General features: G+C 38.5%; 3 protein-coding genes across 7 annotated transcripts; 1 reads left to right on the forward strand and 2 right to left on the reverse strand.

The window, feature by feature from the left end:
* Positions 1-647: 647 nt before the first annotated feature.
* Positions 648-3,858, reverse strand: LOC133297135 (serine/threonine-protein kinase WNK8-like). Of its 5 annotated transcripts, XM_061496210.1 has the most exons (7): positions 3,346-3,857; positions 3,219-3,256; positions 2,892-3,119; positions 2,574-2,794; positions 2,325-2,482; positions 1,796-2,198; positions 648-1,717 (listed from the first exon to the last, which is right to left on the reverse strand). In XM_061496210.1, exons 1-7 carry the CDS (start codon positions 3,409-3,411, stop codon positions 963-965), a joined length of 1,869 nt encoding a protein of 622 aa, XP_061352194.1. In that variant the 5' UTR covers positions 3,412-3,857; the 3' UTR covers positions 648-962. The 5 variants fall into 5 exon arrangements, with proteins under 5 accessions (XP_061352194.1, XP_061352192.1, XP_061352195.1 ...); XM_061496208.1 differs by having other exon boundaries at positions 2,892-3,256; positions 3,346-3,858; XM_061496211.1 differs by lacking the exon at positions 3,219-3,256.
* Positions 3,859-8,749: 4,891 nt separating this feature from the next.
* Positions 8,750-12,353, forward strand: LOC133297139 (uncharacterized). Its single transcript, XM_061496221.1, has 3 exons — positions 8,750-8,893; positions 8,961-10,424; positions 10,557-12,353. Exons 1-3 carry the CDS (start codon positions 8,750-8,752, stop codon positions 12,351-12,353), a joined length of 3,405 nt encoding a protein of 1,134 aa, XP_061352205.1.
* A 7,950-nt stretch (positions 12,354-20,303) lies between these two features.
* LOC133297140 (mRNA export factor GLE1-like) lies at positions 20,304-20,907 on the reverse strand. Its single transcript, XM_061496222.1, has 3 exons — positions 20,839-20,907; positions 20,598-20,720; positions 20,304-20,528 (listed from the first exon to the last, which is right to left on the reverse strand). Exons 1-3 carry the CDS (start codon positions 20,905-20,907, stop codon positions 20,304-20,306), a joined length of 417 nt encoding a protein of 138 aa, XP_061352206.1.
* Between the last annotated feature and the right edge of the window lie 3,276 nt (positions 20,908-24,183).

The following is a 24,183-nucleotide window of genomic DNA, read 5'->3' on the forward strand; positions in this document are numbered from 1 at the left end:
GGCCGATTTTGACAGGGTTTGATCGGGTCAATGCATGACCGGTCCAAAGCTTGACCCGAACCGGTCTGATGACCGGTTCACCGGGTCCCGAGTCAACCCGACCAGGTCATGCCGAGTTTTACAACACTGCTTTTTACCCCTTGAAATGACCTACAAAATTGGCAAATGAAAAATGTAAATAACACATTATTTAAATTTTTTTATTATTACATGAAATTACATGCTAGTTCTATTGATAAAGAGTACACTTTAGTTATTTAATATGGTTAGTATAAAATTTTAGTCAACAATAAAGTAGATATGAAAAAAATACCAAAATATGTTACTAACATTTTTTTTTAAAGAAAATATGGCTTATATGTCAAACGCAGAACATTAGCTGCAATAACACCTCTGGACTTGATATTTCCCTTGTTTCAGCTGGCTTTTCTTCTGCCTTTTTTTACTAAGAGCTTGCCTTCCGAGATTAGAATGTTGCTGCCTTAAATTATGCATTGAATTGTTTAGTTGTTCCGCTATGTGAGGTTTCTTAATTAGACAACTCTTGAGGGTGGAATGCCATTTTCTAATAGGGGGTCAAATGTCATAACAAATGGCCTTGGCAATCCACAAGGTGCAACACTTGTATTCATTTACAGAGGTATATATTGAAAAATGTAGCCAGACAAGTAAAATACGCAAATAAAATGCAGTCGACCAAGAATTCAGACAATAAATTCACCCCTTAATTTGTCAAAAAACTAGTTCTTTCTACGTCATTAGTCACCTCGCCAATTGCAAGGCAAGCCATGTCACCCCCTCTCAAAAAAATAAAATAAAAAATAAAATCCCATCAAGAAAAAAGAGAAATACAAGGCGAAGTTATAAGCAGCTAGAGAAATCAATCGGTGTAAACTTATATCAAAAAAATAAAAAATAAAAAGAAAAAGAAAAAAGCAATCACATAAAATCATCCTAATGCATCATATAACTGATATTTTCTTCCTTGTTATCCATCTCCTTTTGGCGTTTTCCATGGCTTGCTCCCTCATCTTCTCAAGCTCACGAAAGCACTGATGATACTGTGTTTCTATTGCTTCAAGCTCCAACTGCAGCTCGTTTGAATTATCATTGTCAGCTAGAGTAAGGGAACACGTGCTTGACATATCAAAGTTTTTGGATGGACTGCAACACAAATTGATTAAAGACCCTGCTGAGTTCTCTGATTGATTCCTGTGTCCATCTTCTTGACCACAAAACCTGACACCTGAATTGGAATTGAAGCCATTGGATCTCTCGCAGCATTCATGAAGAAAAAGAAAATCAGGCTCCACAACTTTAGAATCTGAGGCAATTGTAATCCCATACTCCGCTGAAATATCAGAAATAACAGATTCTTGTTTCTCCTGTTCTTCCCCATCGACAAGCCGTGAGCAAAATAAATCCTTATCAATTGCCCTCATATCAAAATCACTTGATTGTGATGGCCAATGGCAGTTTAATGTTTCACCATTCTGAACTTCAGAAGAAGGCCAGTATAAACGATCTATTCCAGATGAGAGATTCTCAAATAAAGGTTTCCAGTTGGGCACAAGTTTAACAATCATGTTGTGTATTAGCTCAGCAATGACAGCTACGTCCTCATTTTTTAGTTCCAGATGTTCTACCATCTCCTCAGCAATTGAAATTACTGTATCAGATACAATATAGAATGGAAAATGGATATTCCTTGCTCCACCTACAGAAATATATTAACATTTAGCACACAGTAAAAGAAACAAAACAAAAGAAAAAAAAAAAACTGAACGTCACTCACCATGTGCATCAGCAATTCGCAGCGTAAGTGAAATAGTACTGTCAGAATTTCTCTCCCCTCTTAACCTAAATTCGTTATTCTCAGTTACCCTCAAGAGATCAAAAACTGAAACATGAGAAGTTTCTTCAATCCTTCTCACAGAGGAGCCAGGTGAAGTATGCCTGAAGTTTGAATCTATCTCCATGGGATGAGGTTCACATGTTGGTGGATTCACCAATTTGGTGGGGGAATTAGGCAGCTGCAATGTATCGTGTTTGATCTCCTTTGCATTTTCGGTTGCAAGGAATGGGTCTTTCAGTAGTTCGGATGCAGACAATCTCATAGATGCTGGAACTAGACACTTTTCTATAAATTGCTTCAGCATAGGATCATTTACTTTAGCAAGAGCAGCAGGCTTTATACCCTGAAAGTAAAAAAACCATTGATGAAAAATCAAAAACAAGATAAATCAGCCTAAATAAGTTAAAAAAACAGAATAAGAGTAAAACAGCATGGAATATTTGATGAACTCAATTGACTATAGACTTACAGAAGTAACTTTTTTATATATCTGTGCCGGATTTCTACATTCACTATACGGGTACTCACAGGTGATCATTTCCAGCATACACATGCCAAAGGAATATATGTCAACAAGTTCATCATATTCTTCCTCATAAAGCTCCGGGGCCATGAATTCTGGTGTGCCTGCACCAAGTGAGATTAAAAAACATTTATTTAATTTGAAAGGTTTAATTGAGCCAAAACTTCTTGACAATATATCAAGCAAGCATATTACCAATGACACTCCGGGCAGTAGGCTGCTGCATGACAATTGCCAACCCAAGATCTCCAATCTTAACTTGTCCATTATTCCCATTAACAAAAATATTATCACATTTCAGGTCCCTATGAATAACAGGAGGACTATGACTATGCAGAAAGCATAAACCTCGAAGAATCTGCCTCGCCCAGTTCTTGATGGCTTTCATATCAACATTCTTATGTTTCTTCCTATACCTGCATAAGCAAGATCAATCAATACGAAGATCGCAAAAACAAAAAAAAAAAAAAAAAAAAAAAAAAGCAAGAATGAATTTGAATTCAATAAACTCACTGCCTCAAACTCCCAGAGGTGAACAACTCAGTTATCATGTTAATAGTCCTTGCCTTATCATCCACCCAAGAATTATAGAGCTTAATGATATTTTCATGTTTCAAAGACTTGAGCAGATGAATCTCCGAATACAACTTTTCAAACTCTTGTGGTGACTGCAAAACATCCTCAATATTGATTTGGTTCCATGCAACTTCTATTCCACCTACTTCATCAAACGCCTTATATCTACAACAAGGTAATAAATCAATAAATAAATAAAAAATCAAAGAAATAAAAAAAAAGTACCAAAAGAAAACAAATGCGTTATTCACTAAATTGGCATACACAGTCTTGAAGGCTCCTTTCCCCAGCATTTCATCATACTGAAGAAGAAACGAAGATTTGATTATATCAACAAAACGCAATAAAGAATTACCCAAAGTAACAACAAAAACCAACAACAGTAACATACCCGTGCGTAACGCGAACTTGGATCTTTCTCCACAACACCAACATCATCACCGGTCTCAGAATCCATGTCAGATGCCAAAGACAAGAAACGAAAAATCCCCCAATAAAGAAGACAAGAGTTGAATTTTATCAAAGGGGAATTGGGTGGGGTTCAGAAAAAGCCTCAGAAGCCACCGAATAGGAATCGAATGCCGATCGAAAGAGAAATCGGCATCCGAGGAAACACATATCGGAGAATCGGAATTGCATAGCAGAATTAGGGTTTAGGACGCAGCGTCTCAATTGAATGCTCACACACAGAGCCATGACTTTATCTGCATCTTCTTCACAACCCCAAAACCCTAACCTAACACATCTTCATTCTTCAACGACAATTAAACAAAAACACAAACATCTATCTCAGCTGCATACAGCTAACTCTAATAGGGTGCGGTAGGCAACTCTCCAATTAGTCAATTACCCTCTCCTTTTCTTTTTCTTTCCTTTTTCTTTGGGGAGTACAGTAAACAATACGATTTGGTTGTTGTTATCATAATATCATCTTTAACTTAACACTAAATGCTCATTTTAAATGTATGGTCAACTTTCCTTATCTCCAATTCATCTTTATCCTATGAAAAAGGATGTTCGTACATTAAAATGAATAATTATTGTTATTATTTTTATTTTTATTTTTAATATCCACATCTCAATCCACGAGCAGTTCGAGGTATGTAAGGAATAGAGATAAAAGTGGGTCTACTCCACACCCTAACTTACAGAGCCCCGATGACGTATATCATGTCAATTTTGACTTATTATATATAATTAAATAAAATAGTTCAGAGATTTTAAAATAATTTATTTAGAAAGTAAGTTATAGATTTTTTTTTCATGCGAATCAATAAGTTTATAAATCGGTCTATATTATATTATTTACTTTAAATAAAATAAAATAATATTATTCATAATAATACTAAAATGGTGATAATTCAGTTAGTGTATGTAAGCTGAGTAAGTAGTGGAAGGATCTAGGTTCGATCTTCCACCAATACTACCTTTGTGAGTGACATAAAATTTGTACCAATCTCTACAGTAGTATCAGAATCCACATTTAGTGTTGGAGGAGAAGTTATTGATACCTATTGTTCCAGTTTAGCCGAAGATATCATTCAAGCTTTAATATATGGTGGAGATTGGCTACGAAATAAGTGTGGCTTGAAGAAAAAATAAAAGGTATAAAAAGATTTTTTGTTTTTAATCTTCTTTTTTTCTAATCTTTAATCTTGTTTTTTGTTTTCTACATTTACAAATTGTTTGCCAATTTATGTAACCTTGGAATTGTATTTGCAGGTGAGAGAAGATGATGAGAAATTTTTGGTTACTACAAGCATCATGATGCATTTGTTGGATTCATGCAGTTATTTTAATTTACATAGCATAGATTGATTTGTTGGATCTATTGAAATATATGTCATTTAATGTAGATTGTAATAAGTTGTTGTGATTCATGGTTTTGTTTGAACGTTGAAATTGTGATTTTTGTTTTAACAATAAAATTTGAGTATTTTGTGAAATTGATTCATATTCTGCTTGGAAGTTAAAAATTAACAAGTTAATGGGCCAGGCTAGGCCATTTGTCTTTTTATAAATGGGTCAAGTCAGGCTAACAGTTAGACTCGTATTATACTATCAGGCCACCAGGGGTCAAATTAAATTTTTTTTACATAATCAAACCAGATTTTAATTCAAATGTAACATCTAAATCAGGATAACGAGTACATAATGGCTTATAGTTATCAACATCAGGTTCAGCCAATTGTTTCAAACTTCTTTATCCATGATTTCAGAATTAACTTCAGAAGTACTAGAAGAAGTGAAATATGTTCTATTAAAGAAACTAGAACAATTAAAATCTGTATGCTCAGAAATAGGATCAAGTTTAGTAATTCTACTATAAGTCAACCTACGAGCTCTTCTAGTAGCATACGATGTTCTCTCTATTTCAGGATCAAATGCAAAAAGATCATGAACATTGGTATTACTCCTAGTCATGCATCATAGGCGCAGGCAGAAAGCAAAAAATATAATTTAAAGTAAGAAGAACAATAAAAACAGATGCGATTTCCCGGCAACGGCGCCAAATTTGACACGAGCTGTTGAACTCGCGCGAATTAATAAAATCAGTTTTCTTAAATTTTTTTAGCAAAGCATCAACTTGATTCATCTCTCAAGAAAATTTAAAGGGTTTAAATAGCAAATTAAAAATAAAAAATAAAATGGGTAATTTTTGTTTGCTTTAATTAAAATTAAATAGAATGTAAAATTGAAATTGAAATTTGTAATTAAAATAACCAACCTAAGGGTAGGATTCCTAGGACGTCTTTCCTCAGATAAAGAAAATATCAAAATCGTGATTGACCTCAATTGAATCAGAATCCTTGTATTCAATTAAGAACCTTCTCTAAGCGATCACCTAACATTTGGTCAAATAAGGTGCTTCTACTCATACAATCGCAGAGTATTATCCCGTTTGATTTAAGGTCATAGGGTTAATCAAACTAATCATCAAATTTGATAATTAATCTCTTTCCATAATCGAAATCCCAAATATCAGATTGAATATCCACAATCACACGATATCAATCTGAGTTTGGAAGAGAAACAAATATGATTAAAAGAAAAACGTAGATCCTCTAGACTAATCCATGGAATCCATTACCCTTAGGTTGATTAAAGGGTGCTTAGCCTAGCATGGCTAAGATAAACATAATTCAAAATTAAAAAGACAAAGAAGAACAAAAATGTAAATTGAGCTCGATAGAGAAAATTGTCAATCGTAAAAAAATTCCCAAAACGAAGTCAGCCGACAAGTTTCATAAACGAACCCTTTTAACCCACACCCAAATCGGGTTAGAGTTCAACTAATTTTTGCCCAACAAAACAATGGCATTGGGCCTCAACAGCATTGGGTTCTAATTGCAAATTTAAATCAATAAAATTCCAGCAACTCATTTCTGACTTGGGCTCTAATTTAGATCATCTTCTTGTCTGAATTGGGTTTTCATGTCTTCGTAGCATGTGTAGCCCTCCGAATTATCTTTTAATTTCAATAAGAACGGAGTCAATCGAACACTTTTGTGCAGTGAGATATGGTCAAAATACTAAAATAATGTAAAACTAGAAATTTATGACGCAAATAAAATGAACCCAATAAACAATCAAAAATCTAATTTAACCCAAAAGACCATTATTTTTGTTATGGACCCATATAACGGGCCCATTAAATAATAAGCCCAACAAGGGGCAATCCAAGATATGGATCGATACTAATAAAGGATACTAATCCTAATACGACAGCATAGCTACCAGACCTGGACCCTCGCCAGAGGTACCAAAGGCCCATATCCACAGGTAACCTTTATAAATACAAGGTAAACCCTAAAGGTATGGTACGCTCTCTCTTATTGTTATGTTGTCACTGTGCGCACACACACACCATATTGGCTAACACCGTTATAGTATTCTGTGCACAGTGATCTTCTTGACTCAAGGGTATCTCATCCATAGATACCTTGGAGAAGGCACTAGATCCAAGATCAACATACCAGCCTATTGGGCTGGACATCTCTGTCCCAAAGACGAAACATTGGCGCCGTCTGTGGGGGATTCTTCTCTGAATTTGAAGTTCACACCAATCTGATAAGGGATGGCAATCCAGACAAGGAGCAGTAGTCAGCAACCACCCCAAAACCAGAATCAACCGTTGGATCCAGTCCTGGAGGAGGTAAACCAACTTCAGAACCAGATCGGAAACAGCATGGATTACGACCACGTCCAGGTCGAGGACGACATCTCAGACACCGCATCTACTCCCGCGCGTCGAGATAGAGGGGTGGAGGCGAACGTGGCTCCAATAAGAAACAATCCTTCCCAGCATCCAGGAGACCTTGCTGCGCGTATTGCTCAATCGGCTGATCTGAATACTCGATTGGCCAATAATGCATTCGCCGCAATCATGGAACGAATTGCAGAATTGGAAACCCGTAATAACTTACAAGGGCAGCAAGATTTCAGGGCTATACGGGAGGAAAATAACAGGGGAATGCGAGACCTGGAGCAGCGCTTAACGCAGCTGACTGGACCAGGAGCAACCGACGTGGAAGGCCAACCTGCCAATGGCCGAGAAGGAGCTCGGAACTTGATTCATCCAAACCAGGTTCCTCATGCAGAAAACCACGAAAGGCCCAATCCCGTGAATGCAGTGAACCCGAACCAGGGAAACCAGGCTCCTAATGGCAAAAATGCTCAAAACCACCATGCCCAAGCTGACGGTCAGGAGGACCGGGTTAGAACTCATCCTGAACAGAATGCTTAAAATATCTGAGGGCGGGTAGAACCCGGCGGATACAGAAGGAAGTACAGCAGGGGGCAGTACAACAACAAACCCTTTTACTGGTGAAATACTAAACGCTGTCTTCCCAGAGGATTTTGACTCGGCACGTCTGCCAAAGTACGATGGGAGCCAGGATCCACAGGTCCATATAGATGCTTTCGACACAGATATGTATATCTGAGGAATTGATGAACCTCTCATATCCCAGATATTTGCCATAACCCTAACTGGGGCAGCGCAGGCATGGTTTTCAACCCTTCCTGCTAATTCCATCGGATCCTTCGAGGAATTCGGACAGAAGTTCCTCTTGAACTTTGTAACTAGCAAAAAGCATCCGAAGTCCGAGTTCGCTCTCGGAAAGATACGACAGCAACCCGGAGAAACCCTCCAGAAATACCTTAACCGGTTCAAGGACGCTGCATTGCAGGTCCCAGGGTTGCAAGAGAATGTCCACGTACACCTCATTGTGGCAGGTTTGGATGGTGCATCAAGGCTAGCCAAGTCGGTCTATAAGGACCCAATGAGGATGTTGGAGGAACTCAGAACTCGTTCGAAGAAATATCTCGAACTAGAGCAAATGGAGATTGCAAATGCGCAGTCTGATGAGGGCAAGAGGGTAAGCCCGAGCAGGAGAAGCCCAGCCCCAAAGGGAAAAGAACGAATCGACAATAAGAAAAAATATCCTCGCCCAAGAATCCCAGACATGAGGGATCAGGTTGGGAGGTATGATAAATACACACCTCTGAATGCGTCGCGTTCTCAAATTTGAAGAGAAGTAGCAATGACAGAGATAAATAAGGTGCACAGAACCCGACCTATATTTGACAGAGGAGGTTTGGGTAAGTCCAAATATTGTGCTTTCCATGATGGGCCTGGACATACAACTGACCAATGTTGGGATCTCTGAGATGCTGTGGAGAGGTTTGTAAGAGATGGACGATTACGTCAATACGTGATCAAAACTCAAGGGTCCAAAAACAACAAAAGGAAGTCGGGAAATAGAAAGAGAAGTAAAAGCCCGGTTCCTGAAATGAAGAATAAGGATGAACGAGATCGCAAAGATGATCCCAACTTTGACGAGTTCCCGAAAGCGGAATTTGACTGCAATGTAGTCAGTGGAGCCCTTGGAGGAGGTGAAGACACCATAAGTGCAAGAAGGAAGTACTTGAAGGAGGTCCTTTCAATTCGGGACCGTCCTAGATTCAAGCAAGCCAGATCCCCCTTTGTTGTACTTTACAAAGGGGGACATGCATGGCGTGTTGCCCGGGCATGTTGATGGGCTTGTCATAGCTGGAACTCTGGTAAACTGCCGGGTTAAAAAGATTTTTGTTGATGCAGGGAGTAGTGCCGACATCATACTATGGGATGCCTTCAAAAAGATGAACCTGGGTGAGGAGGACCTCAAACCTTGCAAAACTACTCTGATAGCTTTTAATGGAGAGCATACACCTCCTAAAGGCTATGTAGATCTCAGGTTGACCCTGGGAACCAAGGAAGCATTCAAATCAGAACGGGTAAGGTTCATAGTGGCTGACTTCCCATCAGAATATAATATAATTCTTGGGAGGCCAACTATACACCAGTGGGACATGCTGGTTTCCACGAAGCACCAAAAGATAAAGATGCTAAGCAGTAAGGGCGAAATAATTACTGTTTGTGGAGATCAAAAGGAGTCCAGAGGATGCTACTTAGACATAGTTAAAGATAATGAGGATGGACACACAAGTCCACCCCGGGTTCATGCAGGGGATAAACAAGGAAAAAATGCTATCCAGCACCACTCCAGGAAACCCGTCAATGTGGTTGAACTCGACATGAGAGAAGAGGTAATACCGAGACCCGAACCCGACAGAGAGCTAGAAAACCTGGTACTCGGAGCAGACCCCGACCAGTTTACCCGAATTGGTAAGACTATAGATCCCCAAATTAAACAAGTATTGGCCGACTTTCTCAAAAGTAACACAGATGTATTTTCCTGGAAGTCGTCTGAGATCCCCGGCATTGACCCCACCTTATGCTGTCACAAACTGGCAGCTTATCTGGGGTCTACGCCGATTTCCCAAAAGAAAAGGAAGCTGGGACCAGAAAGAAAGCAAGTTATACAAGAACACGTCAAAGAGCTCTTGGATGCAGGGTTTATTCGGGAGATACAGTACACGACATGGCTTGCCAATGTGGTGATGGTGAAAAAGCCAAATAGAAAATGGAGAGTCTGTATTGATTATACAGACTTAAACAAGGTTTTCCCAAAGGATTCTTATCCTATGCCTAACATAGACCAGCTGGTAGATAACTCGGCTGGATTTCGTCTGATGTCCTTTATGGATGCCTACTCGGGATACAACCAGATCCCAATGTACCCCGTGGATCAAGAAAAAATGGCCTTTATTGCTGAAAAGGCCAACTACTACTACAACGTGATGCCTTTTGGGCTTAAAAATTCAGGGGCAACCTACCAGAGGATGATGAATACAGTCTTTGAAGATCAGTTGGGCAAGAATGTAGAAGTCTACATTGACGATATGATCGTAAAGTCATTTGATAAGGCGAATCATGTCCAGGATCTCGAACAAACATTTCAAAAGCTCAGGAAGTACCGCATCCGCCTCAACCTGGTAAAATGCGCGTTTGAGGTAGCAGCTGGGAAGTTTTTGGGTTTCATACTAACCCATAGAGGAATTGAAGCGAACCCTGACAAATGCAAGGTAGTACTTGGTATGAAAGCACCCCAAAGCAAAAAGGAAGTTCAATAGCTAATCGGTCGATTAGCTGCACTAACCCGGTTCCTGCTGAAGTCTGCTGAAAATGCCCTTCCATTCTTTAAACTTTTAAAGAAGGAAGCAATTGACGGATGGAACCCGACGTGTGAAGCCGCGTTCGAGAAGGTCAAGAAATGCTTAGTAACTCCACCAGTCCTCTCGAAGCCAAACCCAGGAGACATTCTGATCCTGTATCTGGCAGTAGGGGAGGAAGCAATAAGCGTTGTACTCATCAAAGAAACTAACGAAGGCCAAGAGCCGATTTACTTTGTCAGTAGAGCTTTACAAGGCGCAGAGGTCAGATATCAAAAGCTAGAAAAGGTGGATTTTTCTTTGCTGGTCACGGCCAGGAGATTACGACCATACTTTCAGGGTCATCAAATAGTTGTCAGGATCAATCAGCCTATTCGACAGGTCTTGCATAAGTCGGACCTGGCAGGAAGAATGACCAACTGGGAAATTGAGCTCAGTGAATATGACATAACATACGAAAGCCGGAAAGCCATCAAATCACAAGCTCTGGCCGACTTTATAATGGAACTGACGCCAGTAAACTCAGAACGTGAGGAATCCGGAGATGCATGGAAGGTCTACGTAGATGGATCCTCCATCAATAAAGGAAGTGGGGTTGTAATCATATTAGAAAGCCCTGAAGGAGTAACGATTGAACATTCTCTGAACTTGGGATTTCCAACCTCAAATAATCAAGCTGAATATAAAGCTCTGATAGCTGGGCTGATGCAGGCCAAAGAACACGGAGCTAGGAAAGTTCAAATCTTCAGTGATTCACAGCTGGTAACTTCGCAGATAGAAGGAAAGTACCAAGCTAAAGGTCCTTTGCTAATGATATACCTAAGTCGAGTTCAGGAAATCATGGCCGACTTTGATGAGGTGCGGGTTACTCACATCCCACGAAGGGAGAATATCCGAGCTGATATTCTGTCGAAGTTAGCCAGCACCAAAAATTCGAGTAACCACAGAACTGTGGTTCAGCAAAGTATAGCAATACCAAGTTGCGTGATGGTGATAACCTCCGCAAATGACTGGAGGAAACCTCTAGTAGATTACCTTGAGAAAGGAATATTGCTAGAAGACCACCTGGAATCCAGAAAGCTGGTCCGAGATGCGACACAATACATAATTGTGAATGACCAGCTATTTAGAAAGGGTTTGCACAACCCCATGCTAAAATGCTTGAACTCGGAAGGAGCGAAATATGTGCTCACCGAGATCCATGAAGGAATAAACGGCCATCACATGGGAGGCAAAGCCTTGGCCAGAAAAGCCCTCAGAGCTGGTTACTACTGGCCGACAATGGGGGCAGATTCCAAAGAACACGTCAAGAAGTGTGACAGCTGCCAGAAGCATGCCAAACTAATCTTTTCACCACCTGAAGAGCTGAAATGTATCTCGGCTCCATGGCCTTTCTTCAAATGGGGAATGGATTTACTAGGACCCTTCAAAGCTGCGGAAGGTCAACTTAAATGGCTGATCGTGGCTGTGGATTACTTCACGAAGTGGATAGAAGCAGAATCGGTCACCACAATCACCTCGGCTAGAGTGCAAAGGTTCTTTGAACGAAACATTGTTTCTAGATTCGAAATTCTAACCGAGGTGGTCACTAATAATGGAACACAGTTTGCTGATAAGAGATTCCAGCAGCTAATGAAAGACCTACACGTCACACATCGCTTCGCATCTGTGGAACACCCACAATCGAATGAGCAAGCCGAAGCAGCCAACAAAGTTATTGTGGAAGGTCTCAAAAAACCAATGTTTGATGCTGAAGAAAGCTGGATTCAACAACTATACTTTGTCCTTTGGGGTTACAGAACAATCACCCAAACTGCAACAGGGGAACCCCGTACAGACTAACGCATGGATGTGAAGCCATGATTCCGGTGGAGATTAGAGAACCCTCGTAGAGAAGACTGAATAGTCTTGAACAAGGCGAACAACAAAACAGTAAGTTGCTTACTGAAGAGTTAGACCTTGTGGACGAAGCCCGGGTTACAGCTCACTGCCGGAATATGATGACTAAACAACAAACAAAGGCAAAGTATAATAAAAAAGTGAGACCAAGAGTTTTTGAGAAAAATGACTTGGTACTCAGAAGAGCAGATATTGGCAATAAGAATGCCAGAGACGGAAAGCTCGCTGCGAACTGGGAAGGCCCGTATCGGGTTAAAGAGAAGCTCGGCAAAGGGGCCTACGTCCTAGAAACGATAGAAGGCAAAGGAATCAAGAGAACCTGGAATGCGGATAAGCTAAAGATATACAACAGCTAAATCGGGGATCCACCTTCATTCATTCGCAGTGCTATTTTAATGACATTTTCCTCTATTAGGGATTTAATTAAAGCCGAATATGCCGACAAATTCATGTAGCTTACAATTTGATATCAATAAATGAGGAATTTTTCTTTTTCAAGATCTATCATTATCTACTTTTGATGTATCAACACAAAATCCGAGGTACAAACACAATTTGTCATAATGACTATGATCAGGTCAAAATGTCCCCATTTGGTCACGATACCAAAAGGGACAAATGGCATTATTGTTTTTACCTTAGATAAAATTGAGTTATGAAATTCAAATTCAATTAAATGGTTAAGTCAAAAGACGAGATCCATTACCTATGCACGCTTACCAGAACGGGTAAGTTAAACAAACATGCGTCATCGAAAATGACATAAAGCGGAATCCGTACAATGCTTTGACCTCGGCCATGTCATGAACAAAAAAACTCGTATGATGCATGGGTTTAAAAAACTAAATTGGGATGAAGTTTTCACCCAATAAGTGATATAAAATAGTGAAAATTAGGTATATAACTCGTAAAGTGCGCGGGTAAAATATATCTATCTAAATCGGATTTGAATCTGATTAACTCGGAATCCCACTTAGGATTTCCCAAAGCATGGGGCAAAGCCGGGTATTGAAAAGAAAGCTATCTGGGTTACCCAACTCGGTAACCACAATGTAGGAACCTCAGATAGGGATTTACGCATATGCCAGAAAAGACTAACTCATACACTTCGACATTACACAAAGGAGCGGGCTAATCAATAAAGCAAATGCAACCCCGCAACGACATGCCGAGTTCCGCAAATTCGATAACCTAAATAAATGCATCTATGGTGAATTCGGAATTAAGAAATGCAAAGCAGCAAACAATAAAGCAGGCTATGGGAGACAAATCATATGTTTAGAAAGCAAAATTAAAACTGGGATAAAACCAACGATATTCGAACTAAAACAAAAAGGGGCCCAAAGCCCCAGCAGGATTACAAATATAACCGACATCCCGAACCTTAATGCAGCCGGAGCATCACGACGAGTATTTACATCTTCACCTGCCTCAATCATGGATTCATCCCTGCATTCTGTCTGCGTCACAGAATCGCAGGGGGGAGACTCGGGGGGAGGACTGATAATTGCACCCTGGCTGACATATGCTTTGGGATGTATCCCGACAATGGTAAAGGACAGATCCGGATTCACAACCCGCAGCTGGCTCAAAGCGTTGTTGAAGGAGCCCACTACAGATTTCTCAAGTTCGGCTCGGTATTTCTCCACAGCAAGCATGGCTTCCTTCAACTCCACTTCAGCTTTCTCAAAAGTGATCTTGAAATCACTTAATGATTTATGGTTGTATGCATGCAAAGTTTGTAGTTCATTATGCTCACGCTGCAGGTTGGTAAACTCCTCTTTCGTTTTTGATAACGTTAGAGCGATCTGGTCCTTTTCTCCCTTCACCAGGGACAAATCAGCAATGGCTTTTGCTTTTTCACCCTGGCAATTACTCAGGTCATTAAGGGTTCAAAGATAATTTTGCTTCAGAGAGAGCAGCGGCCTCGCCATTGTCGACATCTTCATACAATTCAGCTCCTTTTCCTCCAACTCCCTAATTTGGGCAGAGGAAAATGGGGTAGAGTTGAAGAAAATCTCGGGGGGACCAACTACTTCTCGAAGGCCAGCCGTAATCCCGGACTTCCACAAAGCACGCTTTGAAAGGCCGGATGATGGTGGGGGCATGCTAGAGGTCTGCATAATTTGGGTCGAGGCCGGGTTAACCTTGTCCGGGTTACCTTTGACTTTATCCCCAGCAGCCCTCTTGTTCTTCTGGGAATGGTCAGCGGTCTTCTCGATCCCGTCATCGGCATCCTTCCTCTTCCGCACACCGGAATCAGAAGCCGTTCCCTTCCCACCTCGGTTCAGAACTAAAAGCCAGCTGGGTCGGTCGTCTTTCTGGTCCTGTTGCTGGTTTTCTTGGGGGTCGGCCATGTTAGGAACTGGAAAACAAATCCGACCACATGGTCATAAAATGCAAAGACAAAAAGCTATAAATATAAATAAACATCCCATACTTAATTCTACGTCCAGTTCCTCTTAAGATTTGTAAATCAGAGAGGCAACACTAACAGGTTGGCGTGAGTGCAGAAAGGAACCAATGGCAATGGCGGTATTGATGTCACTGGGGTTTAATTCTGACTCATTGAAACGATATCTCGAAGGTGGAAATTGAAAATGGTCAGACGACCAACATAGGGGAAACCTACCCTCGACTTCTTTGGCATCACGGTTATGGAGAAACCATACCTCTTTTCTGGGATGAGCTGAAACTTTGAAGAATTGGTTTTTGAAGTTCTTGAACGATTCAGTATAAGCCTGAAACAGTCTACGACCAGGAATGCCGCGTATGGTAACCCAACCTTTTCGTTCGGGTGGCTTACGACTTGTTCGACAGAACACAACTTGAAAGTAATAAAAGAAGACAGGAATGGAGGGGGGAACAACGAGATAAGCACAAAAGCGTTCAAACGCCTAGACAAAACCCCAGCCGTTGGGATGAAGCTGAGTGGGTGCCAAGTGAAGATGGTTAAGCACATCCACCTTAAACTCGGTCAGAGGAAATCGGATACCCAGTAGACATATGACATCGCGGTAAAAGAAAAAGAAAGAAGGATTCTCTTCTGCCCCCCGGAGCAAACCGGATGATCCTCTGGTGGAGGAACTATATCATAATTCTCTAACCGACCGACGGGAAGACCTGCCACATCGTCCGAACTCATCTCGGACGTGGTGTTTAAAACCTCGTACATCACCCAAGGAAACTGGGACACAAGAGAAGCAGGCGGAGAATCGAAACATGACTCGGCAGAACCTGACTCATCTACGATTTCTTGAGCACAAGATGCCATAAATACCTAAAACAAGGAAAAAACCGAAATCATGAAGGAAAAAGAATACCTGAATCAGAAAAGATATCAGCAGAGTCACTAGACGATGAAGATAATGTCTGAACGGATAATGGGATAGAATTATCTATTCCTCCTAATGCAGAAACAGACTTATCTCCATGCCAGCAAGTAGCCAGCGTGGACTCGGCCAAAGAGGCGCAACCTTGCTCAACAAGCATGGCACTCAAGTAAACACAAGAGTAGCAAGGGATACTCCTTGGAATAGAAGAAGGCATTGAAGCTTGGGGGTGGGGCAAAGATCTCGGGTGTACAATAAGTTCAGTAGAAGAATCAGATCCGGGTTGGGAACAAGAGTATGAAGCATGCCTATTCACACTACGATGGCCCCTAACCCGGCGGGATGAACCCCTATCTTGGGAATGTCGCAACCCTCTATGCGACAACCCGGATGCCCTCCGAGACTTGCCACCACGGCAACCTTGTAGCATAGCTTCCTACTCTTCCTCTTCGGTCCTAGGGAGTCCCCAAAGCCAGAAACGAGCACAAGGAGGAATATTTTTCAAAAAATCAGGATACTCCTCCCTCTTCCCTTTAAGACAGAGAGCTAAAGAAGGAGAATTTTCCCCCCTCATTCGGTCAAGATACTGAAAAAGGCTAAAATATCAAATGCAAAGGGAAGACAAGGAGGAGGACATAATGGTAATCACCAAAGCGACAAAATGAAACAGAAAGTTCTAAGAAATGCAAGCTATGGAAATAATCATAGATTCTGGAAAAGAGGCCAGAAAATCAACGAAGAAAATATGCAACTTCACATTTACAAATGAATGCTGGAAAACAAATGTCCAAATGCAAAATCGTACAATAGAAGCAACAAAAAAGGTGAAAACGTGTGAAATACCTGTTGAGAAGAAGATGAAAAACTGAAACTGAAATGTCGAAATGCAAACGAAAGGAGGATGATGCACAACACTCAGAAGGCACGCAGACGAAAACAACCAAATAACGCTGGTGCACAATGCTCAGAAGTGAAACGAAAGCATGTAAGAGGAAAAGAAAGCTTATATAGCCAGGACAAATGAGCACTGAGGTGTGAATAACAAAGGTCAAGGTTATTTAGGTCCTTTCACCCTCAACTCATAACTGCCACAATCGTGGGTGGAAACCGCAATCATCATGCACGGAAACCACATCACGGAGGAGGCTAAGGGGCAAGGGCAAAATTGCCACTTCCCCCCATAAAGCAATGATTAGACAACTGAAACGATGCTGCAATAAATGCGCACGAAACGCAACGACGACATAACAACGGCTGCAGCACGCTAAAGCAAGCAGGCTGGAACACGTGGTAGAATGCAATGAGTATAATTCAAAAACATATATATAAGACAAGGTATATATGCACATACAACTGTCTTCCGAGTTCGAAGCTGACGCTGGGGGCAATTCAACAGTCAACTCACGATTATTCAAGCGTAGCTTTTACCCGGCTACACAACAAAATCTTAGACGGGTTCGTAAACAACCCGTCCAACAAGGTAACAGGCATACATGCATGCCCCAGTAACCCGAATAAAATGTCGACGATGGGGGCAGTTCAACAGTCGAATCAAGACTCTAAAAACGCGTCCTTTACCCGGTTACTCCATGAAGCATCGACGAGTTCATGCACAACCCGTCGACCAAATAAATGTGCAGATACAGTCCGAGATATGGGATACCACTTGGGGGAAACCCGCAAGTGGGACATAAACGAGTTAAGCATATCCCTAACTCGGAGTAAAAACACGGTTGATGCTCAACCTGTTGACATAACGGGGCAAGGGGCACCCCGTATAAAAAAAAATAAAAAAATTTCCCTCATAAGCGGAGCATGCAAAGTTTGCAACAACGCAAACACATCCAGAAACAAAAAAACCTGGAAAGATGAAAACAAAAGTTCACCCCGACTACCCGGACACCCCGGTAGCCTGGCTGAGGGGCAACTGTTATGGACCCATATAACGGGCCCATTAAATAATAAGCCCAACAAGGGGCAATCCAAGATATGGATCGATACTAATAAAGGATACTAATCCTAATACGACAGCATAGCTACCAGGCCTGGACCCTCGCCAGAGGTACCAAAGGCCCATCCACGCTACCTACGGGTAACCTCTATAAATACAAGGTAAACCCTAAAGGTACGGTACGCTCTCTCTCTTACTGTATGCTGTCACTATGCGCACACACACACCCCATTGGCTAATGCCGTTATAGTATTCTGTGCACAGTGATCTGTTTGACTCAAGGGTATCTCATCCATAGATACCTTGGAGAGGGCACTAGATTCAAGATCAACATACCAGCCTATTGGGTTGGACATCTTTGTCCCAAGGACAGAACAATTTTCATTTCAAATAATCCTAAAATACTAATCGAGAATGATAAATAAGTGCAATGAAATATTCATTATCAACCATCAACAAGTTCTTTATATGATACTAAGGTATTAAGGCCATGCTTTCCAATGTAACTAAGAAGCACCTTTCATATTAACCTGAGACATAGTTTAGCTTTCCTCCCTTGATGTCATCATAAGGATTCACAATAATTTATTTGTCCCTTTCGAGAGCGGTTTATACATGATGTGTTTGACTGCAAGTTTGCCCCATTTGTCTTACTAATGAAAAGGATGTGGCCTTTGGTTGTGGGCGTCAGGTAGCCAATGATATTATATGCTGCTGATTAGTTTTGAATCTAAGGCTATATGAAAACTATATATGATCGCTCTCCCTTTTATTTCCTCTCATGTCATGGCAGACTTGTTGTGAATGTGGAGAAGACCTCCAATTCTGCCCCATATGCAGGAGCACAATCCATACTAGGATAAGGCTCTACTAGTTAACTTTGTTGTAGACCTGTTTTCAATGAAATTTTCATTCATTGCCAGAATAAGGTTAGCCATGAACGTTTTGATAACGTCAAAAATTGAATGTTCTGTTGATACCATAACTCATAAATTAACGTGATTTATAAAGCAGGGTCGCAAAGAGAAGTGCAGAGTTGGTATGGATCTTTTGACGGATGGGTTTCTTGTGCATGAAAACTTACATGCCTTGTAACGAAGAGTTGTTTATAGAAATAATGGACCTTAACTATAACTGTCAAAATGGGTCAGCCCGTCTCATTTGGCCCTAACTCGTGTGGGTCAGGGTCAAAAAGTCCGGAGGGCCAAATGAACCTCAATAATAAAGGTTCGCACGGGCCAAAAGCCCTATTAGTTAGGGTCAGCCTGCGGGCTATTTAAAATTATAATTTTTTAATTTTTTATCATATTCAATACTTTAAAAAATATTTTAACACTTTCTTAACATATTTATACAAATTATAAATTTTTTATAATTTAATTTTTTTAATAAAATAATATTTGTACACAAATATACAAGTGAAAATGTAAATCAAATTATAATATGAGTGAAAATTTAGTTACTACTTTTACTAATCCATTATTAAATGATGCCATCTAATAAAGATTTTCTTACCGGGAGTCATAATATAATACAAAAAATATAGTGGAAAACAAAAAGTAAAGATGAAGCAATTATTTTAATACCAGTATTGAATAACTGCTCTTAGTATGCTATATATTTGAAAGTAAAATTATTGATTTTCTTTAACTACTACCGTTACAAAAAAACTTTTTAGTTATTATTATCCACAAAATTACTAAAGTGCATTGCATACAACATGTTTCAATACAAATTTGGATGTATGACATGCTTAGATGTCAATAGAAATTTTATTTTTATTGTTGCGTAGATGAAAATATCTGTTAAAACATATCACTGCTAAAAAATTCATTTTTGTTGTAAATATTATGGATGAACTTTTACATGGTTCATAACACGCGACTCTTTGTTTTTTTCATAACACGCGACTCTTTGTTTTTCATGACCTTTGATATATTCTATAACCATCAGACTAATGGTATGTTGAATTGTAGAATACATATGGATGACCTTTCACGTGGATTATGGATGACCTTCTACATAATTAATAACATGTGACTTTTTATTTTTTCAAGACTTCTATGTTTAAATATGTTTATAAGATATGTCCTTATATAAGATTCTTTGCTCATATTTATTCTTATTTTATTCTTTCTTTTATTTATTTTTTTGGTAATCATTCTTTCTTTTATTTTATTTTTACGCTTCATTTTTCTTTCTTTTAATTTCACTTTCTTTTATATTCTCCATTAAATTCACATCAAAATTTACTTATATTTATAAATATTTAAATATATATAAATTTTAATTTTTTAAATAATGAAAATTTTGATTTTCTTTCATTGGGAGGGGTGGGAAAAAAATTCTTATAAAAATCCTTTCATAGATATGGATACCTAATTTTTATCGAGTCCGAATCCCACATTTTTTTAAACTAAACTCTTTACAGCAAGTTACATGCAGATAAAATCAGATATAACATGACTAACTCTTTGGAAAAAATGATGATATTTGAAGTTATTCACTTACCAAATACATAATGTAGTCTCAACTGTCCTTTAAACAACTTCCTTTCTGCCTAAACTTTCTTCTACCAAAAAAAAGAAAGCCAACAAAGTTTTTGAACCTTCAATAATGAAGGGATGCATTTAACAACAAATTAGACAACAAGCTCTTTCTCTCTGGCTCTTGAAGGAACTTTTTATCTTCTATGTAAGTCTGTATTTCCACAACAGTCTTTGTCAATTCTGGTACTTGAAGTGATTTCAGCTGAACTAAAAAGTTCTCAGAGATGACTTTCAGCATCTTTAAGAATTGAGATTTATATTTTCTAAAGAGAGCAAATCTAGCCATCTGAAAACGTAAGAATTTTGTTAACCTTAGAAGATGTATATAACAAAGCACCTCAACATTCTACATTACTTGCAAAAATGCATTGAGCGAAACAACTGTATATTGTTTGGCTGGGAGAGCATTCAAGAACCTTGCAAGCCATGCCCAACCTTCTTGCATGCCATGCAAATTTTGAACATTTGGAATTTCAGTCTATCAAAAGAAGCATGGAAAACAGATCAAATGAGATTAGTGAGATGAGAAACAGTAGTTGGCAACCTGCAAATATTATATGTAAATTTGTTAAAAATTTGAGACAATCATGACAGACCTGAACCAGTGCACCATACACCATCATGAATGATTCTAATCGCTCTAAATAATGTTTTGTACTCTCCATCTTTTTTTTTTTTTTTGAAATATTCCAATCAGTTCATTGCTTCGCAACTAATCCGATTCGGGGCTGGTCTAGGATTAAAGCTTTAAACCCCTCCCAAAGGTGGTACTGGAGAGATTCGAACACATGCTCTCACCCCCACCTGCTTAGCTCTCCATCTTTCTATCATCTTTTTGATAACCAATACTTCTTAAGTATGCCTCTTCTAATTGAAAGGTAGACTGACAGGGAAAAATTAAGAATCCAGATTCAACAGCGTAAGTACCCCATGTTTATAAAATTATATCTAAAGAACACATCCGCAAGCATATATCATCAGAAAATAATTATCCTCCATAGTAACATTATATATTTTTGAGTTCAAATATTCAAGGCAGTGGAAATTAGCACTAGTAAAAACTAAAAAGAACTTTTCTTTTATATATCTATCATCCAATATAGCAAAATTATGCTTTCCGCAGTAATTGATGTTTCTCTGTAGAAATGTCATTGTTAGTCAAAAAAGTTGGATAGCTAATGTTTACATTAGAGCAGTTAAAGCAAAACCTTATTGGCAAAATAATGTTTCATTCAACACCTCACAGGTCTATTAACAAAATAATGCATACTCGTTATTTCTTCCACTAAATGTGACAGACTGATAGTGTTCAATCTACCTAAGATTTGCTCAAAGAGCAACTCATAAAAACCAGTTTCATAGGCTAACCACAATCACAATACAATCAACGTACAATTGATTAATAGATGGGCAACAAAATCAAAATTAAGCATTCGTCATGCAGCAGCAAGTGACTGCGAAGTTAGTAATAGCAAACTATTCAAACATCTGTTAGTAACAATATTAACAAATTGCCATTGATAATGCACGATAACTGCAGACACCATAGTACTAAACCACGGTCTTTTAAGTCACAATAGTTGAAATGAAATTTGAAAACAAAACCATTCAGTTAAAAATGATTGAATTTAGAAAAAAAAAAAGAAAAACATTAAAATTGTCTTATAAGCTTATAGATAATTTAACCACACGAAATTCTTCTTCAACTCCATGATGCAATCAGCTGTTTCACAATAATTATGGCTTTTTTCTATATTCATAGTTATGGAGAAGCCTGCCTATGTTTCTCACAAGCTTTACCAAAATAGCAACCCGCAAGAAAAATCTGGAAAGAAGCTAGTAAATGTCAGCATTCTCTTGATCAATTATAAGGGTACCAATTAACTATGCTCATAATAATTCTTACCACACAACTAAAATTATAAGCTTACCAATTAACAAGCTTGCATCCTATATAACACTTCACTGACCAAAATTCATCTCTGAATATCTGCATAGAACATTACCAACATTAACAAGGTTCTGGTTGAACTTGTAACCCATGAAAAAACTTGAAAAAAAAATAAAGAAAAAAAATTCCAATGCAGAAGACAACAAACATGGTCCTTGCTGCAGTGAAGTAAAAGAAGTGAATATCAAACCCAATTACAAGAATGGACTATAGAGCAAACTCATTCTTAGGACAGGTTACTATCCGTGACGCCGAAAGCGCATAGATAAGTGGCTAAACAGAAAGTTGAGATTTCATAAGAGAGTAACCCTTTGGTTCTCAATTTCTATTAACAAAAGGGAAAAGTGTTTATCCTTTTAAATGACACAACTTATATCCTTTCACTCTCACAAAGAGGTGGGACACACACCTTTATTTTTTTTGTCAACTCTCTCTCCTCCTTTATCTATCTCTTTCTCTTTCCTGAAATGACACAACTTTACATCCTTTGAAATGACACACATTTTATCCTTAACAAAATAATAAAATTCAACTCCTAGAATAAGGGTCATAAGCACCCTTTTATAGACTAATTACAAATTGATTCAAAATTCTAAATCTAAAATTCTAAAAATAATAAAACTTCCTAAAATAAAATAACAGTAATTAAAATCTAAAAATAAATAAAAATTTCAAAATACATCCCAAATCTTTAATCTCAAATCACGTCAAATATGTTGCTTTCCTTTTCTTCCCAAACAAATCACAATCACATCTGCTGCTTTATAGGGATTTGGATTCGATTGTAAAATTTGTTATATTTCAAATCATTGCCTTTTTCAACGAGTGGGTCATACTTATTGGGCCACAACTCTAATTGACTACGAGCTTCTTGAATCAATAGTTAGGTCATGTGTAATGGGCCAACTGTAAGTGCATCATTCTCCGCTGCTAGGAAAAGATTCGTCCTCGAATCTTGTTTATCTCCACTGATATGAATTTCTTTAGACAAAAATTCAAATGATAAATCTTCCTCTATTAGATCTTCATAATCTGATTCACCATCAGATTTATTATAGACTGGATTATCAACATAAACTGAATCTTCATCATAAGATGAATAATCATCATAAATGAGATAATTATCAACAATCGGATAAACTGAAATTTTGTAGGGTTTGCTTTTTATATAGTATATCTACATTGAGCCTAAAACGACGTCGTTTTGAGACGAAAATCAATGTATTTTTGTAACTATAATTTATTTCAGGGTTATAATAAATTTTTTATTTTTTCAACTCAAAACGATGTCATTTTGAAAGCAAATGTAGGTAACTTATTTACATTCACTGTAGAAACATTAATTTTATATTTATATTTCTTTTGTATTTCTCTATTTTTCCCATCCTGATAGTTATAATTTATTGAATAATACTTATTAATTAATTATTAATAAATTTTAATAGTAAAAAGTGATACTCCGAATCAAGCTACTTAACCCAACACATTACATTGCAATGACTGTGAACATGTTGAAATTCTGATGAGGGTCTTCCCGGCAATGGTTCCGAGTGCTGCTGAGAATTTAAAGTGAAATTAGATATTGCCAACAAAAAAAAAGTGAAAGCTTTTACAATACATATTCACATTAGAAAATACTTTTCCTTTGGTGAAAAACATAGTCTAGCTAGCATAATCCAAGCCGCTACGGCCCTAAAGAAACTAAGGTGGTGTTTGGTATAAAGGTATCACAGGGATTACCGATAAATCTTCTTTGGTAAACATCGATTCCTATGTTTAGTAGAAGTATCAAAAATCAATTCCCGGGTATCCAAACTTTACTGGTAAAGCATTTTACAAAAAAAAATTACTGTTTGGATTAGGTGGTTTTCATGATTACTGAAGGAAGAGAAAACAGATAACATATTTTTGAGACAATAATACCCCCAACACACATCAAATTAGTAGGTCTGGTGTCATTGAAAAGTTAAGGTTAGTTTTGTAAAATCAA

Source organism: Gastrolobium bilobum, unplaced genomic scaffold (genome assembly GCF_033153095.1).
Source record: "Gastrolobium bilobum isolate Gb01-03AN ecotype WA unplaced genomic scaffold, APGP_CSIRO_Gbil_v1 utg17466, whole genome shotgun sequence".
Taxonomy (NCBI): Eukaryota; Viridiplantae; Streptophyta; class Magnoliopsida; order Fabales; family Fabaceae; genus Gastrolobium; species Gastrolobium bilobum.